Below are 16790 nucleotides of genomic sequence, written 5' to 3'. Positions count from 1 at the left end.
TTGGAAACAGACAGAGTTTGGTGCAATGTCAAAGGGCTGCCTGAAAAGGCTAATAAAGTCCAAAGAGTTTAGCCAGAATGAAAGAATAGTGGTAGAAAGAAGAGTGTATGTGTTTGTGTATCCATGGGTTTTTGCACATTGAAAGGTGTAATGCTAAATCAGTTTGTTTTACAGCAAGTGTGATATCTCTTCGCACTGCATAAAAAACATCTTTAAAACAAGATTCTTAAAACGTAAAAAATCTTATTAGAGCTTTCAGCCATGACGTTAATTTGTAGGTGAACCCGGAAGGCTAATTCACCATAGGTTCCCTCTGGATTTTCCTATGGGTTTTTATAACTGGCTTTTTCAATTTCTGAGTAAAATAAGTAAGGTTTGTGCTAAACATCACTTGTGATGTTCTACAACATAAATTACACACAGTCACACCTCAAATGTGAATTTTAAAGCCACTGTGTTTTAAAAAAATAATAATTGTTGCTAGAGTTGCTAGATATGTGTGTGAATGCGAATGTTCCAGACGAAACGGAAAACCGTAGTTGTTCTTACCTAGCAACTTGTTAGCAACACTTTTTCTTTTTTTTTTTAAACACAGTTTCATAATTCACGTTTAGGGTATGGCTGTGTAATTTATGATGTAATACCATCCAAGTATCAAGTAATAATACTCATAAATCCAAGACTGCCATTGTAAAAACCCATAGGAAATTCCAGAGGAAACCCATGGCTCGAAAATGCTAATTCTCTTCCGAGTTTTGGATTGCAACCTTAACAGCTCTATGCAGTATAAACTGTAACAGTGTTTTATTTTCTAACCTCATTGTCAAATCTTTTTTTATTTTATTTTATTTTAAGCAAAAACCTCACAAAATTGTGTTACATTTATGCGTAAAACACAATAAAAGAATATGAGTAATTATTAATTCAAGATATATTCTCTGAAATATATAAACATAAGTGGTAATACTTTGCAATAAGGTTCTATTTGTTAACATTAGTAATATGTATAAGGTATCATGAACTAACAATAAACAATTATATTTAACAGCATTTATTAATCTTGGTAATGTTTTGAAAATACAAATGTTCATTGTTTGTTCACGTTAGTTTATAATGCATTAACTAATGTTAACATATACACATTTTTTAAAATGTATATGCATATGAAGAGATGAACATTAATGATGATTAATAGGTGCTGTAGAAGCATTGTTCACTGTTAGTTCATGTTGACTAATGTTTTCAAACACAGCCTTATTGCAAAGTGTTACCAAATACTGCTTGAGAAAATAATGTTTTTTTCAGTGTGGTCAATTGGTTTACACAATGCAATCTGTCAGTGCAAGTTGCCATCAAACTTAATCAGAATTCATATATGCCAGAGTTTATAAAACCCCTTGATAAATAAATCAGAAATGTATGAATACATTATAAAATGGGAAGATCGATTGTTAGCCAGGATTAATTAAAGCAGAGAGCTGTTTGTCTCTCACTGTCGTGTTGACGTTCTGCCAACACTGCAAGCTTGGCAATAATTCACAGCCTCTGTTGACCCACAAAGTCAGGTGAAGTTGCATCACAGATACGGACACAAAGAGGAACAAACTTCACCTGGCAGACAGCTGTAGTAATACACCAGCTTTGGCTCACTGCAACACTGCAAGTGCTTTCTGTGTCAAAACAAAACCTCACTGAAACCAAACTCACATTATTTCGGGAGCATGCGCACAACACAGAGGCCTATTGTAGTCTGATTAACGTGGATGCATGCTGGACAAAGCTGAGCTACAATCACATCATCTAGGTCTGTTAGTCCAACTGGAGTGCGTTTCCCATACAACTACGTAACTCACTGCTGAACCACCATAGTACGAAGCATCATTGGAGAAATTAACTAGCTTGTCAGGACTGTTTCCCAAAACCGTAGTACCGAGGTCACACATCCATCGTTCATAACATGTTGGTTCAACAATATAGAGCTGTCATTAATGACATTACACAGGGGGTGGAGTAAAAACCTTTGTAGATATTAAATTATAAAAGCTCACTTACACATACTCCAGAAAGCTGTTTAATGGGAGAAAGTTGAACTTTTAAGGTGCATATAAACGTATTGAGTAAGGTCAACTAGTGTGTTTATCAAGGTTTTTTTAGTTTCAGTATTTTTGCCGATTGTGCATTAAAGGGCATGAGTTTAAAGACCAAGAAGTTTTAGTTATTTAGCCTATTTGTTGAATATCTGTCATATATCCTTACTTGCAGAAAAAAAATAACATCTTAAACCAGTATAAGGTGGTTAGCTGGTCTCCCAGCCTGACAAAGCTGGTTCCGCTGGCCTGTTTTGATGGTTTTACAGGGATTTTGTGCACTTGTCAGCAGGTCAGGCTGGGAGATCAGCTGGCTAACCAGCTAAACACAATCTTGGCCAGACTGTGAGAGCAGCTAGACCAGCTTGAATGAGCTAAGACCAGCAAACCCCCTTAGGCTGGTTTATGCAGGAATGTACTATACTATATTATCATTCAGGCAAGCCACCAAACAGTCGATTTGGAATTATTTATTTTTTTCGTTTTGCACATCCATAGTAGATGAACAGGAAAGGTTCTTTATGACTCATAGAGACTGACATGACTGCCTACGTTTCTCTCCAGAGCAGATGGTTGCTGTCGTCTGGCGATTCTAGCTGTCAGGAAACAAGAAAAACCCTCGGCATTTTTCCCAAACAAAACTAGGCAGCATTTCCATGTAGGGTCTGTTCTAGCCATATACAAACAGTAGAGCCGCGAATAGTGGACAAAAGCTGTATTTCTGTCTTGGGGGTTTTGATAGACCTGAGCTGAAGGGGCTGTACCACAAAAAAAATCTTTGTCTTGGTCAGTATTTTTGTCTTGTTTTTCATTCAAATATCTAAACATCCTTAAAACAAGATACATTTACTTGAGAAGCAAAATTACCAGATATTAAGTTTTTTTCTCAGAGAAATCATTCTTTCATCATAGTTTTCATAGATGTTTCTGCCCCTTACCTGTGATGGTAATCTTGGCAGACCACTTGGACGTCCCCTCCAGCACGGCCTGTTTGGCTGTTTTCAGATGGGTGGTGAAATCTTCCTTTGAGAGCTGAAACATCTCCTGGATCACCTCGAAAACCTCGGGTCGGTTCTTCTCCCTGATCTTCATCCGTTCCTTCATTGCCATAATGATGTTTTGGGTTTTGTCCTCGGCTCCGTGTTTCGAGCTCTTCTCCACTGCACCTGTAGGGGTGATATGCTTTACGTTACACCGGTGATACACTCAAGGCTGCATGCTAATTTGCATAAAATCTATCCAAAATAGCATGCAAGATTAGGATTAATGCTCCCAAAATCATAGTGTGTTGAAAATAGTATGTTAAAGTTGCCTGGATAACATACTATTTCCATTTAATTTTGCAGAGTGCATTCATGCATGCTTTTTGGGTGAGTATTGTTAACAAAGTTTTGTGCTACAAAATTATTATTTATTTTTTTTTGGTAGAATTTGTGGCAGTTGTCTGTCAACTTTTTCAGATGTAGAGAAATATATGAGTAATGCGAGGAAAAAGCTGTAATGGTTGGTTAATGTATTTTTATGTTTATGGTAAAACGTTTGAATCTTAAAGGTTAAAAAATAATGAGCAGTCTGAAGTCTGAGTGAACTCTGTGAAATCTGCAGACATCTTTTCCATTTTCTTTGTTGATTTTGGGAGAAAATCTGTGGAATTCTGCGGAATGTATATATAAACGTTAAAATGTGTTCACCCAAAAAGAAAATTTCCATTCACATCGAAAGCATCCTTGCACTAAACAAAGCTAGACACAGCACCACAAACAGAACAGAATGCAGGTGTCTCGAGACGTGTTTTTAACAGTTTAAGTTTGTTTTAATTTGAGGCAGCATCTAAAAAAAAACTGCACTCCTGCACAAGATGATGAAAAACAGCTAAATGTGATGCAACGGTCTAAGATGTCCATGTAGCGCATGTTTAAATAGAAAAACAATTGAAAAACAGTGTCTACATAAAAAAATAAATACAAAAAAAACACACACAAAAAAACATGTTTGTGTGAACAGCGCCTTAGTCACCATTCACTTTCATTATATGCAAAAAAACAAAAGAGGTGACAGAGAATAACATAATGCTCAATATCTCCTTGAAAGAAAGTTGAAAGAAAGAAAGTCAAACAGGTTTGTAACAACTTGAGGGTGAGTAAATGATGACTGAATTTCATTTTTGTGTGAACTATCCCTTTAAATGAAACTGAGAGAATACAAATCTTTTTAGTAGCTGAGAGCACAATGAAACTACTTTCCCCCCAGCAAAGTACATACTTTTATTAAATACTGTAGTAGAAGTATATCAATTCAGGTGTACTTCCTGCCATATCGACAAAACTTAAAATGTAACCGAGTTCACATACATGTGAAGATGTCATGTTTGACTGATTACCATTAATTTAGACAACTTCATATCAAACTATGCACCCCCACAGCAGAGAAGATGCTTTAGTATCAGCACATGACAAATCTCTCTAAAACCCTATCAAAATTATTCATTAATGCATAGAAGCATCATAAATACCTTATGAATGCTTCATAAGAGCGTTCATGAGGTGCTAAATGAGTAAAATCAAATTACTGAAAGAGAGACAGTTTATTGTCATCTCACCCCAGATATGATCACACAAAAACCTTTAACTAACCTTATTTGAATGGCTAAGCACCAAACTATACAAACCAAACAACACATTCCTACACTCTCCCAAGTAAACACACACACACTCTAAATATGATGAATATGATGGCTCATTTAATAAATCTCTCTCTACATGGGTCCATTTGTGTATTTGGCAGGAGGCCATATTTGAGAGGTTTACTAGAGAACTCAAGAGCGACCAATAACATATATCATACTCACCCACAGTCCTTTAGTGCAGTCTGAGATTACCACTCGACAAATAGCAGTGTGCTGTGCATTTGAGTCTTTTAATAGTGAAGACGTTTTTTCTGTCAGCAGAATGAACTAAAGTGCAGAACTGTGTTAAATTCAGAGACAAAGCAACAAACAGCTGCCAAATGCAAATCGTCAGAGCTGAGAGCTGTCAGGAGGCATGACAGACAATGCTATTTATGAATCATTAAGATTGCATATGGGTTTACAGCATGATAAATAGACATTTACTGTATATTCATGTTTTAATAATGACTGACTAAACTCTCCATTGTCTAAAGATTAGAGACTGGCCTCCAGAACATATCTGGAGACTTAAGCCACACTTAAAAATGTGTGAATGTCATTGCATCTGCAAACAAAGGCTGCTTGAGCTTTTCTGAGAGCTAACTTTCTGAGCCATTTTTGCTGTGACTTTTAATCAACTGGTGTCAAGGTGATTTTTTTTTTTTTTTAGAGCATTTCTGATTGGCTTAAAAAAAGGGGGGGGGGGGGAGGCGTGCACAGATTCTTTTTCTTTTTTTACTGTTTAAAGAGTCTTTAAAAAACAGGTGTGATATCTCAGGACCCCTTTATTTGTCAGGTTGGACACTTTTTGCATGCTATCCAGCACCTTTAAAGGGATAGTTCACCCAAAAATAAAAATTCTCTCATCATTTACTCACCCTCATGCCATCCCAGATGTGTATGACTTTCTTTCTTCTGCTGAACACAAACAAAGATTTTTAGAAAAATATCTTAACTCTTTAGGTCCATACAATGCAAGTGAATGGTTGTCAGAACTTTGCTGGTCAAAAAAGCACATAAAAGCAGCATAAAAGTAATCCAAACGACTCCAATGGTTAAATCCATATCTTCAGAAGCTATATGATAGGTGTGGGTGAGAAACAGATCAATATTTAAATCCTATTTTAGTATAAATATCCACTTTCACATTCTTCTTTTGTTTTTGGCGATTCACATTCTTTGTGCATATCACAACCTACTGGGCAGGGAGGAGAATTTATAATAAAAAGGAACTTAAATATTGATCTGTTTCTCACCCACACCTATCATATTTCTTCTGAAGACATAGATTTAACCACTGGATTCGTATGGATTACTTTTATGCAGCCTTTATGTGCTTTTTGGACCTTCAAAGTTCTGGCCACCATTCATTTGCATTGTATGGACCTACAGAGCTGAGATATTTTTCTAAAAATCTTCGTTTGTGTTCAGCAGAGGAAAGAAAGTCATACACATCTGGAATGGCATGAAGGTGAGTAAATGATGAGAGAATTTTCATTTTAGGGTGAACTATCCCTTTAAGTGTTCATATACTTTTTGGGGCCCCCGTATAAAAGCAGTCAGGTATGGTAAAGTGATAGGGTGAAGAGGGAGGATTTATGCAAAATAACAAAATGATTTGAGGTTATTGAATAATGGACTCACGCTGAAGACAGTCTGCGTTCAGAAGGTCCTGGCATTTCTCGTGACATTTAACCCCACATTCTGTGCAGCGCATGCCTTGCCGGGCGATACCCCATAGCAGTCCCTCACACTCGTGACAGTAGGTTGGAGCGGTTGCTGTCCACACCTCGAAATTATGGGGTGTCGTGGAGGAGATGGGATAGATCAATGCCTGCAGGGTCTTTCTCAGCACATGCAGTTTCTGAGAGATAAAGAGAATACAGAGAGTTTAAAGGGGAGTGTGGTAGGTGTAGCAAGATGCACTGTTGTTGTCTTCCCAAATCAATGGAGGTTGCAGAAGAAAAATGAGTGTTTGCAGCCTTGTAACACTTGTTCATTGTAGGCCTATGCATACTGTTGTGAACAAAACCAAACATGGTTATATATAAAACAATGTATAGTCAGGACATTAATAACATGAGGACATTTTATATCAGTAATGTCCTGACTATACATTGTGATCAGTTGAATGCCACTTTGGTGAATTAAAGTACCAATTTCTTTCCATAAGAGCAAAATCAGTAAATTATTCCAAAATTGTGGCTTTTATATATATATATATATATATATATATATATATATATATATATATATATATATATATATATAATTTATTAAAAAAAAGATTTGTTGCAAATATGTGCCTTTAACTACAGCTTGGCATAAGGAAAATTTGCCAGTTCATGAGTGAACGATTGATTAAAAGAACCAGCTCAGTAGAGTCATTTTTGACTACACTGGATGCCCTGTTTTGATTCTCTAAAAAGAAAACAATAGATTCATAAGAGTATTTTGTTTGAGAATCGGACCACCCTGGGTGCGCTGGATGTTGTTGTGTTCTACCCACGAGGACAAACTCAATAGAAATATGTGTTTCTTTGCCATTATATTACAGTATACAGTATGGTCTTTTTAAACTCACCATCATTCAATTCAGACTGCAAATGGACATTCACAACTCGGGAAATTATGTTTTATTTTGGCCATGGGGCTGTAGATTCTGTAGCAAGGGAGCACCATTGTTAGAAAATGGTGCAAGGAACTACCGTTTAACATGAAGCCAAGAAGTAAGTGCAGCTTCTTTTCTCTTTTTATCCGATTTTTAAGAACCTGTGCTTGAGCTTAACATCATGCAACCGCATCACTGGCACAAGCGCACTTTGGTCAGAGCGGAAGAAATGCGATTAAAGCATTTGCATGTCTGTATAAAGCGATTAAAATAGGAGTACTCCACTTGTCTTACCGTGATTATCATTACTCTGATTATTAGCATAATCGCAATAAAATAATCACAGTATTCTGTTTAAATGAGCTTCAGTTTAATCACAGTATTGCCTTAATCGTATTATAAGTGCATTATGTGGGTACATGTAAACGTGGTCAAATTACTTTATTTCCTTTCACACAAATCAGGAGCAAAACGGCAGATTATCAGTTCATAAACACATTTCACCCTGTTCCTCACACAATGCTGTTTTACAACATCAAAACACTTTTATTATAGCGCTTATAGCTGACTGTAAGTCAGGCCCCATCGACCAACATCAGTTCCTGACCTCACTGACAGCCTCGTGTCTGAATGAGAGCAAATCCCTGCAGCCATGTTACTACATACAGTATAGTGGAAAGCCTTCCCAAAAGAGTGGAAGCTGTTATTACAGCAAAGGGGGAAATTGATGCTCATCAAGCACATATGGTGTCCACAAACTTATGGCCATATAGTGTACTTTTATAAGCTTGTTCAAGCGTGATCAAATTGGGTAGCTCAACCGATTGTGTGTTGGACTTGCAAAGCAAAGGACTGGGGTGCGAATCCTAAAGAGCATGCAAGTCCATACGAGAGCCGAAAGTGACAATGTAGAAGCACCACAAAATTATGTGGTTGCTTCAGCAATTGCGTGTTTTTTTCTTTTTTATTTCTTTTTTTTTAATGTATTTTTAATTTGCTTTTTTATAACACAATTGGTAAGGTTTAAGTTTAAGATTTAGGGTAGGAAGATAGGTTTTGATGATTTAAAAATGGATAAAGCATTAACCTTAAAAACCGTCTGTTTAGAAGAAAATTGAACTCGCTTGTAGCACCACACAGTGGACATTTCACCTCGGCACTACCGTGATACGTGTAAGGAACCATTTAATGTAATATTGTGCAAAAATGTCGCCAAGTTACATAATTTTCATGAGATCAGGCTGGTTGAATGTTGAGTATACAGAGTAAATTTCAAGAACAAAACATGGCAATAGAGGTGCTTGCCTATGCCAAACTCGAAAAGATTCAAGGGTGTTTTGGATGGTTGAGATGCAGTTCCTAAGAGCATTTATTGGTTGCATTTATAGAGTGTTATAGGTGGATGCTAGGTAGTTTCTAGGGTGGTTTCTCAAAAGGCTCCACAACCAAGTCTCTATGATATTCTGGTGTCTAGATTCTGTATGGTTCGGATCCCACTTCAGTTTATTCAAATATCTAACCATGTAATCTTATAAAGCAGCATAATTATGCAGCTAGCTTTTGCAACAGCCTTCACATTGGAATGATGCCTCAAAATGCTGCCTATGTAGGCAGCTCACTAGGGTTTCAGAACAGAGGCCTAATGAATGGGAGGGAGAGGTGGGCTGGTGATGCGCTTTTCTCGTTTCTAATGGTGCACGTTTGCTGAGACGAGTGCTCTGCTCTCCACCCACATAGTCATTACGTTAAGAGCTGCCGAGAACTTCAGCCACATCCAAACAAAGTACTGCAGAGTGAAAATAGCTAATTAGCAAAGAATCCCTAAAATAGATAAAAGGATGAGCCAACTTAACAGATCTCTGAGGAGAAATGTACATACAAAACAGCAAAAACATAAAGTGAAAAATAAAGTGGCCGCGTCAAATGTAAAATAAGCTGATAGCGCCTGAATGCAACTACACTTAATGATTAATGACAGTTGTCTTAGCTATATGAAAAACTTAAATGAGCCATATTCTAAATGTGCCTTTTAAAAAAAAATAATAATAATTCCTGCTTAGGTCCACTTATAATGTTAGTCAAACTGTTTTACAGCATAATTTTGTTTTTCATTACTTTTGGGTCCAATATAGTTTGTCACTGCCCAAACAAAACAAACTGCACTGAAATATCCTGCCCAAACTTTAAAGATAAGGTTGAAATGATGAGGGAAATACACTTAAGCCAGTTGTTTCTAACGTTGGGATTCTTCAAAAGGATATGCACAGCGATAGGTGCTAGACACAGCCAGAAACAGCATATTTGACAGACTTTCCCCCATTTCACTCTTATCGTTAGTTCTTCTGGTATTTAGCTATCATAGAATCCATCGATATTGGCATTGTTGATGTTTAGAGATGTGAATTATTCCCACAGAAATGTACCTTTACAGTACATTCTAATCTACGAGGCAAAATTGTCTCTACACAATGACTTATGTTATGACCAACATTATGGGCTGTGTCTCATAAATATGAATTAAGAGTTAAATAAGTTTGTCATATCAAAATCAGAATGCACTGAATAGAAATGCATTCATGCCACATTTTACAACTCCTGATGGCCGATTTCACACTGACGACTACCACGTTACTCAAATGAGAAGGATTAACAGCAAGAAAAAACTGAAAAGGACTTTCCAAGTTAATCCAGCGACTTCAGAGCACCCACATGAGTTATCCTCTGAATTAAACACTGGGCTGTGAGCCGGAGAGAGAGGGAATATTCGTAATCACTCAAGCCAAACAAAATGGTCAGCACTGTAACAATCTTCGGTAGAATTGAGGAAGGGAAAAATTAAACCATCTGTCAAACACACAGCCGCTAAACACACACTCCTCACACTAGAGACTTCATAAAACCAGGCCTTTAGCACATATAAGGGTCTTCAGCATATTTAACTGACAGCACAGACATACAAGAGCAGCTCTCTTTCTCTGTGTCTTAAAATATCTCAATTTGTCTTTCTTTTCCCTGAGTATTCGGATATATATTGTTTATACATGCAGCGGGCAACGTAAAAAAAAAAAACTTGATGGAATGTAAAAACACAGAGGGCATTCCAGTACAATACATTCCAGTAAAAATATCTAAACACTGCAAAACATATATTCTTACTCAGTAATTTTGTCTTGTTTTCCATTTAGTAGTAATATCTAAACATACTTAAAACAAGGTACTTGATAAGCAAAATAACATAAGATATAAAGGTCCCTATTTTAAGAGCACAAGCATAAAGCACAGGGCAATGCCTAAAGTCTTAAGCACAAAGTCAATGGGCATGGCCATGAAGTTTTGGTATTTTTGTGCAAGCATGCGCTAAGTCTAGGCGCAAGTGGGATTGGCGAAATCGCACGCGCAATGCGCAATGCGCAAAAAAGTTTGGACCAAGAGCAATTTAATTCTGAGATTCTTCTCCGGTTATTCCACCATCTGCGTCCTATTATCTAGTCCATTCCCTCAAGCACCAATCATTTAAACAAAGACAGCACATTAATAAGAAGTCGGTAGTGTAAATGGACTGTATGCAATGAATTAGAAGAATTGAAAATTACTTTCTTTTGTGGATTAACTGTGTCCTTGACGAATGTCAGGCATATTTCTATGACAGTTACACGCTCCTTTTATACGCATGGAAAATGTGATTCTCGTCAGAATTTGGATGTATGCTCTGTTAAATTAAGTAATTATTTTTAATCATTTTCATCTACTGACACATAAGTCATGGTTGGTATTAACATTGTATCAGTGTGCACTTCACTTCTCCCGGTCCATTTTGATTTTGAAAATTAAATTAATTTATTGAAAAAATTAAACCAAAAAATTACACTTCAAATGAAATGGAAATATTTCATTTTACTCTCTCCAACTTCTTCCATCAGCCTCTTTTGCAGTGACTTAAAAATCACTCTATGACTGCAGGGGGGTAAATTACTAGTCAAAATTAAATCATAAATACAATTGTAAATATACAAGAATAATAATACATATAAACATAACAGTAAAAATAATAATAATAATAATAATAATAATAATAATAATAATAAAATACACTATGACCTCTAGAAAGTTTAACACGAATCTTATATTTTTTGGTTTTAACAAACGGATTCAACAATGATTGAAGGGACTTAATTTGATGTTCTGTACTTTCAGAATTTGGACATTAACTTTATTACCACCTGCTGGCGGAATCTCCAAACTGCAAATGCAGGAACTGAATTTGGAGTTAAGACACAGTAGCACAAACAGTAGAGCAAACACTCCCACCCATGCCCGCTTGCGCTTTGCACTGTCATGAAAATTGCACTTAGAATTAGCTCTCTCAAAATTGGATAAGACTTTTCATACGGTCGTAGTGTGTAGCACTGCGCTTTGTGCACTCACGATAACAGAGCCCAGAGTCTTATTTTCCGAGAAATCAAACAAAATTTTGTGAGGTTTATGCTTGGCATTAGCAAATATTTTTTCCTCATTTTTCTAAGCATAAATCTCACTAAAATATGTTAGATCTCTCTGAAAAGTAGATTGAATATCTTATGCCATTTTGCTTATCAAGTAAATGTACCGTATCTTGTTTTAAGGATGTTTAGATATTTTTACTGAAAGCAAGACAAAGGATGTTTTTTGTGGTGTAAAGCTAAATCTACTTGGGAAGCAAGATAATAATACTTGTTTACAAAGACAATACACTGATCTTGAATTGTATTTATTTTTTTAATCAACTGGCAAATAGTTTTTTTTTTTTTTTTTTTTTTTTTAGTTTTAAGCAGAAACCTCAGTAAAATGTACTGCCAAAAAGTATTTTATTTGTATATTTGTCTTGTTTTCTAGTAAAACTATATAAACATTCTTAAAACAAATACATTTACTAGACAAGTAGAATAGCATAAGATAGTTTGTCTTGTTTTCAAATAAATTTAGTGAGGTTTATGCTTAAAAGAAGAAATAGAACTATTTAATTCAAAGGGAAAACAAGTGTATTTTTCTTACCCCATTGGCAGATTTTTTTTTTTTTTTTAAGCATAAAATTGACTAAATTTAGTCAGATTTCTCTGAAAACAAGACTTAATATATTATGCCATTTTGCTTCTGAAGTAAATAAATATTGTTTTAAGAATATTTAGATATTTTTTACTGGAAAACAAGGCAAAAATATTAATAAATAAAATGATTATGATTGTGATTAAAAAAATTAGAGGGTAAGACAAAAAAACTCATTGCAACCCAGTTTTATTATTTTTCAGATTTGTTTCATGTAAATGTATCTTGTTTTCAGGATATATATATATATGTATGAAAACATTATTATTATTATTATTATTATTATTATTATTTGTCGTGTGCTCTGGTGTATTCTCTAGACAAATCTAGTTTTGTCGAAAGGAATTCTATGAGAGCCAAAAATTCTGTTCTGTGTCGAGTGGTCCATAAAATTTCAAATAATACATGGAAATAAGCAAATGAGATGAATGGCTTTACATTGCTAAAGTATTTAATTCACTGGATTATCCAAAAATAGGCATTATCATATGGCAATTTAATATATAAAAGCCATTTTTGGTTGCATTTCCAGCAAAAAAATAACTATATTGTAAAATACTGTTATTGAGATACAGAATTATTACCGTGATAGGATTTGGGATGCCACTGCTCTCTCTTGCCTGTGTTTTGGAAAAACAAGCAACCAATTAAATGTCTGGAATGAGGCCTCTACACCTGGAGCTCTCAGCTTCCAGAACCACTGTGGTGACATCTTTGGTTCAGCTCTGTTTCTGTGCTGGAAGTCACAGCGGTGACTTCGTGAGGCAGAACTTCCTCTCTGATCCACAGCAGGTGCTGGGAACACTGTGATGCCAGTGACATAATCATTGTGCCTGGAGACAGCTGCTGTCTACACCAGTACAGATCATCTGTTTCTCAACTAATAAACACAAATAAACTTCCAGAACTGCACAGATTATAACATTTTTAAGCAGAGTTGCTCTTTTGAGATAAATAAGTTTGTTTACACCTATTGGGTGTTCCGAAACTTGGCCTGTCCATTAATAGTGAGGTTGTACTATGAGAAATGCTTTTATTCCTAAACACTACAGTCAAACTTTGTGCTGTTTCTGGCTGTGTGTAGCACCTACAACTCTGCATATCCTTTTGAATAAGTCCAATGTTACGAACGAGCGGTTGAAGTCTATTTTTAACAAGATCCCTTGATAATTTTAGTCTGATCTTAACAATTTGAGCAGCACATTTCAGCACAGATTTTTTGTGAATCAGTCAGTGTAATGAAGCTTGCAAAGAGGCACTGCCTTTAGCAGGAGGCTTTCATGAGTTTTCTAGTGATATAACCGCTTCTGTCCCTGTTTTCTTATGTCTTCTTAAGCATATGGACGCATGAGCTGCTTTCGGCATTCTTTCCTCAGAGGGATTCTTCCTCTCTTACAAATTCTCCCTTAACCTCTCTCTTTTTGTTTAATTCTCTCTCTGTCCCCTCCTTTTTTTTTCTCTCGCTGACATATTTAATGCCGTTAAAAACCCACAGACATCTGTTCGGCCTACTTAGAAATCTGCAGGCCAGCTACAGCCTCCATTCTCTGTATCTGACCACCATCACTTCTCTTATAGCCTCTGATAACCATACAATGTTCTTTTGAATCAGGTACATCTAAACAAGTGATTGGAGAGTTTACATTTATGAACGGTTCTCAGTGGCGAATTTGCGACAAGTTTGCAGCAAATTTGCCATGAACTCTCGATTTTCGCAAGGGAAGTTGACTATTATCCCCTTACGAAGATCGAGAGTTCATAGCAAATTTGCCGAAAACTTGCCGCAAATTCGCCACTGATAATTTTCACAGTCAAAAGAGCTTTGTGGCAAACTTGCGGCAAACTGTCCATTGTTGCCAAAGGTTTACCAATGGTTCACCACTACCGGCGAAGAGCTGCAAACGTCTGGCAAACATTTGTAGCAAATCAAAAGCTCATTTGCATTTGAAAATAACGAGTAGAAACTTTGCTGCAAATTTGCGGCAAGTTTGCGGATAATTTACAATTTTTTGTAAGGGTCTCCATCATTCACAACACCTTAATATTATTAAAAAGCATCACTGAACATTCAAAAACTTCTAAAATGTTTCACTATCATCTAGTGCAAAGTTGCCTTCCAGCAGAACAACTCATCAAGTCAGGTATCATTGAGAATCGCAAGTTTCCGACCTGTAAATATGACTTATTTCGCTCATTCGTGTGCACGTAACTCAAAATTACGATATTTCCAACTACACTAATTGGCAGCATCAATTACATATGAATTACAACACATCCTCGCCATTTGGTCACAGTAATGCTAAAAAAGTTTTTTTTGTCAGCAGAAGACAGAAGGAAACATGACATTTTAAATGCATATATTTTGTTACAACCAAAATCAACCAAAAATTCATCAAAATTATGGCATCTCACAGTCAGATATCTAAACAGAAAGCTAAACATCACATCACCTCTGTTCATTCCAGCGTCCTGTTTATTCAGCGGATAGCAATCAATTAATGGGAGGGAACGGGGATCAGAAAAAAAGAAGAGTAATTATTCTTTCATTGATTAAGACTTTCTTCTCTATCTCAGGGTTTTGGCCTCTCTGTGGAACTAAAGTACCAGTGTAAAATTAAAACTAGAATCATTGATCAACACCCAAATAAGGCAAATCAGCACATCAGACAAACCTATAAATGCACTTTTAAACACAGATTCAACCACAATCTCTTGTCTGTGAATGACCCTGACACACTCTTAAACACACTTAAACACATGATAACAGATAAATTGTCAGTTAATATGTCTGTTGAACTAAATACTGGATGGAGAATTGATTTAAGCAAGGGCTAACATGTTAGCAAGGACTGTTTTAGCAAGGGCTAGCATATTAGCATTGATTCGGTGACTGTCACATGGTGCTTTCTGTCCAGCCACTCAAGTTACTACTATTAAAGCAGATGTCAAGCTCAAAAGAGAACAAAAAAACACCAAAAAAGCACCATAAATGCTTCATGAAAGTAGCCATATGACTTGTACGCTATATGTATGCACTAAATCTTCAGAAGCCATACGATAGCTTGGGGTGAGGAACAGATGGAAATTTGAAGCAGTCATTTTATATTCTAGATACACAATGGATATTGTGATCACCTTTTCTTTAGCAGTCAGGTCATAGCAACAAACAGGAAGCATTTAATAAAACTCCACATTTCACATTATAGTTATACTTGAGAATATCATTAGATCTCATAAATAGTCAGTTTTGATTTGTTTGTACTGGCCTCTGGGTCTTTGCCAAAGATGTGTGTTTGCATGTGTGTGTGTGTGTGTGTGTGAGTGTGTGTGAGTGTGTGTATTAGCTGTGTCTTTATGCATGGAGCATTACATTAGTGCCACATGATTGCTCTCCATTAGACTCTGACTGGCTGCTTACAGAGTGATTTATGCATTAGTCTATATGGTCTAACCGCTGTGTGTGTATATACAGTACATCTGTGTTGAAAACTCACCAGCTCCTCGTTGTTTAGAGTCGATCTGTTCACGAGGCCAAATGCAATGCCTGCCTTTCGAGCAGCCAAAGTCTGAAATGATAAAAAGAAAACTGCGTGAAAAAGAGACAGACAGAGAGAGGGAGATAATTACAAACCCAAAACTCACAAACTGAATAATCTGTAGTTTTAAATGGAACGCTAACATAAGGCACAACGATGGAACGGTTAAACCATTCTTACATTGAGTAACCTTATTTTTAAACAATTACCTTTTTCCATTCAGTACATGTCTCTTAAAAACCTTCTCATTTCAGTTTGAATGGAAGAACTCCATGAAAATGTTGAATGTATTCTATTATAGGTAATACAGTTTTATTTGATTAGGTGTAGAGTGATTCTGAGAGATATCACTAGACAGAAATTACTTTTCCAATAACAAGTGACAGAGAGACTACTACTTTCTATTACAGAGTCTTAGAAAACTGACAACTGTCACGAGCGCTTAAAAACATCATGCATATTTATGACAGAGTTTTAATTTTTATATCAAACTAGATTTTTTAAGAAAATGTAAGTGGTGCTCACCCATGCAAAACTAACTGCCATGATGCTAGGGTGTTGTAGGTGGTTGTCAGAACATTACTATGCAGTTTCTAGGGCATTCTGAGTGGTTACTAGGGAATTGCTAAGTGGTTGCAAGCCCCTAACCCTAAATATGAGCAATAATAATAGCGATGCTTGCCTAAGCAAACACTACTAATAAGCAAAGCTAATGATTTTTTGCAATCAAAATCAGATGATTTATTGTGTTCCCACTCTTTGATTCTTAAGGAGGAATTGATTTCATGAAATCTATTCTTTATGGT

General features: G+C 36.1%; 1 protein-coding gene across 1 annotated transcript in view; it reads right to left on the bottom strand.

Annotated features, from left to right (window-relative positions):
- The window catches only part of LOC127456024 (protein unc-13 homolog C-like), a 179410-nt gene that overhangs the window by 143347 nt on the left and 19273 nt on the right, over window positions 1-16790 (bottom strand). The window contains exons 5-7 of the mRNA XM_051724298.1: window positions 15943-16014; window positions 6400-6619; window positions 3026-3253 (exon numbers count right to left, since the gene is read on the bottom strand). Coding sequence (XP_051580258.1) covers window positions 3026-3253; window positions 6400-6619; window positions 15943-16014 — 520 coding nt within the window. The remainder of the gene's footprint in view (window positions 1-3025; window positions 3254-6399; window positions 6620-15942; window positions 16015-16790) is intronic.

This window comes from Myxocyprinus asiaticus, chromosome 18, assembly GCF_019703515.2.
Source record: "Myxocyprinus asiaticus isolate MX2 ecotype Aquarium Trade chromosome 18, UBuf_Myxa_2, whole genome shotgun sequence".
Classification (NCBI taxonomy): Eukaryota; Metazoa; Chordata; class Actinopteri; order Cypriniformes; family Catostomidae; genus Myxocyprinus; species Myxocyprinus asiaticus.
This window is presented reverse-complemented; position numbering and strand designations above follow the sequence as displayed.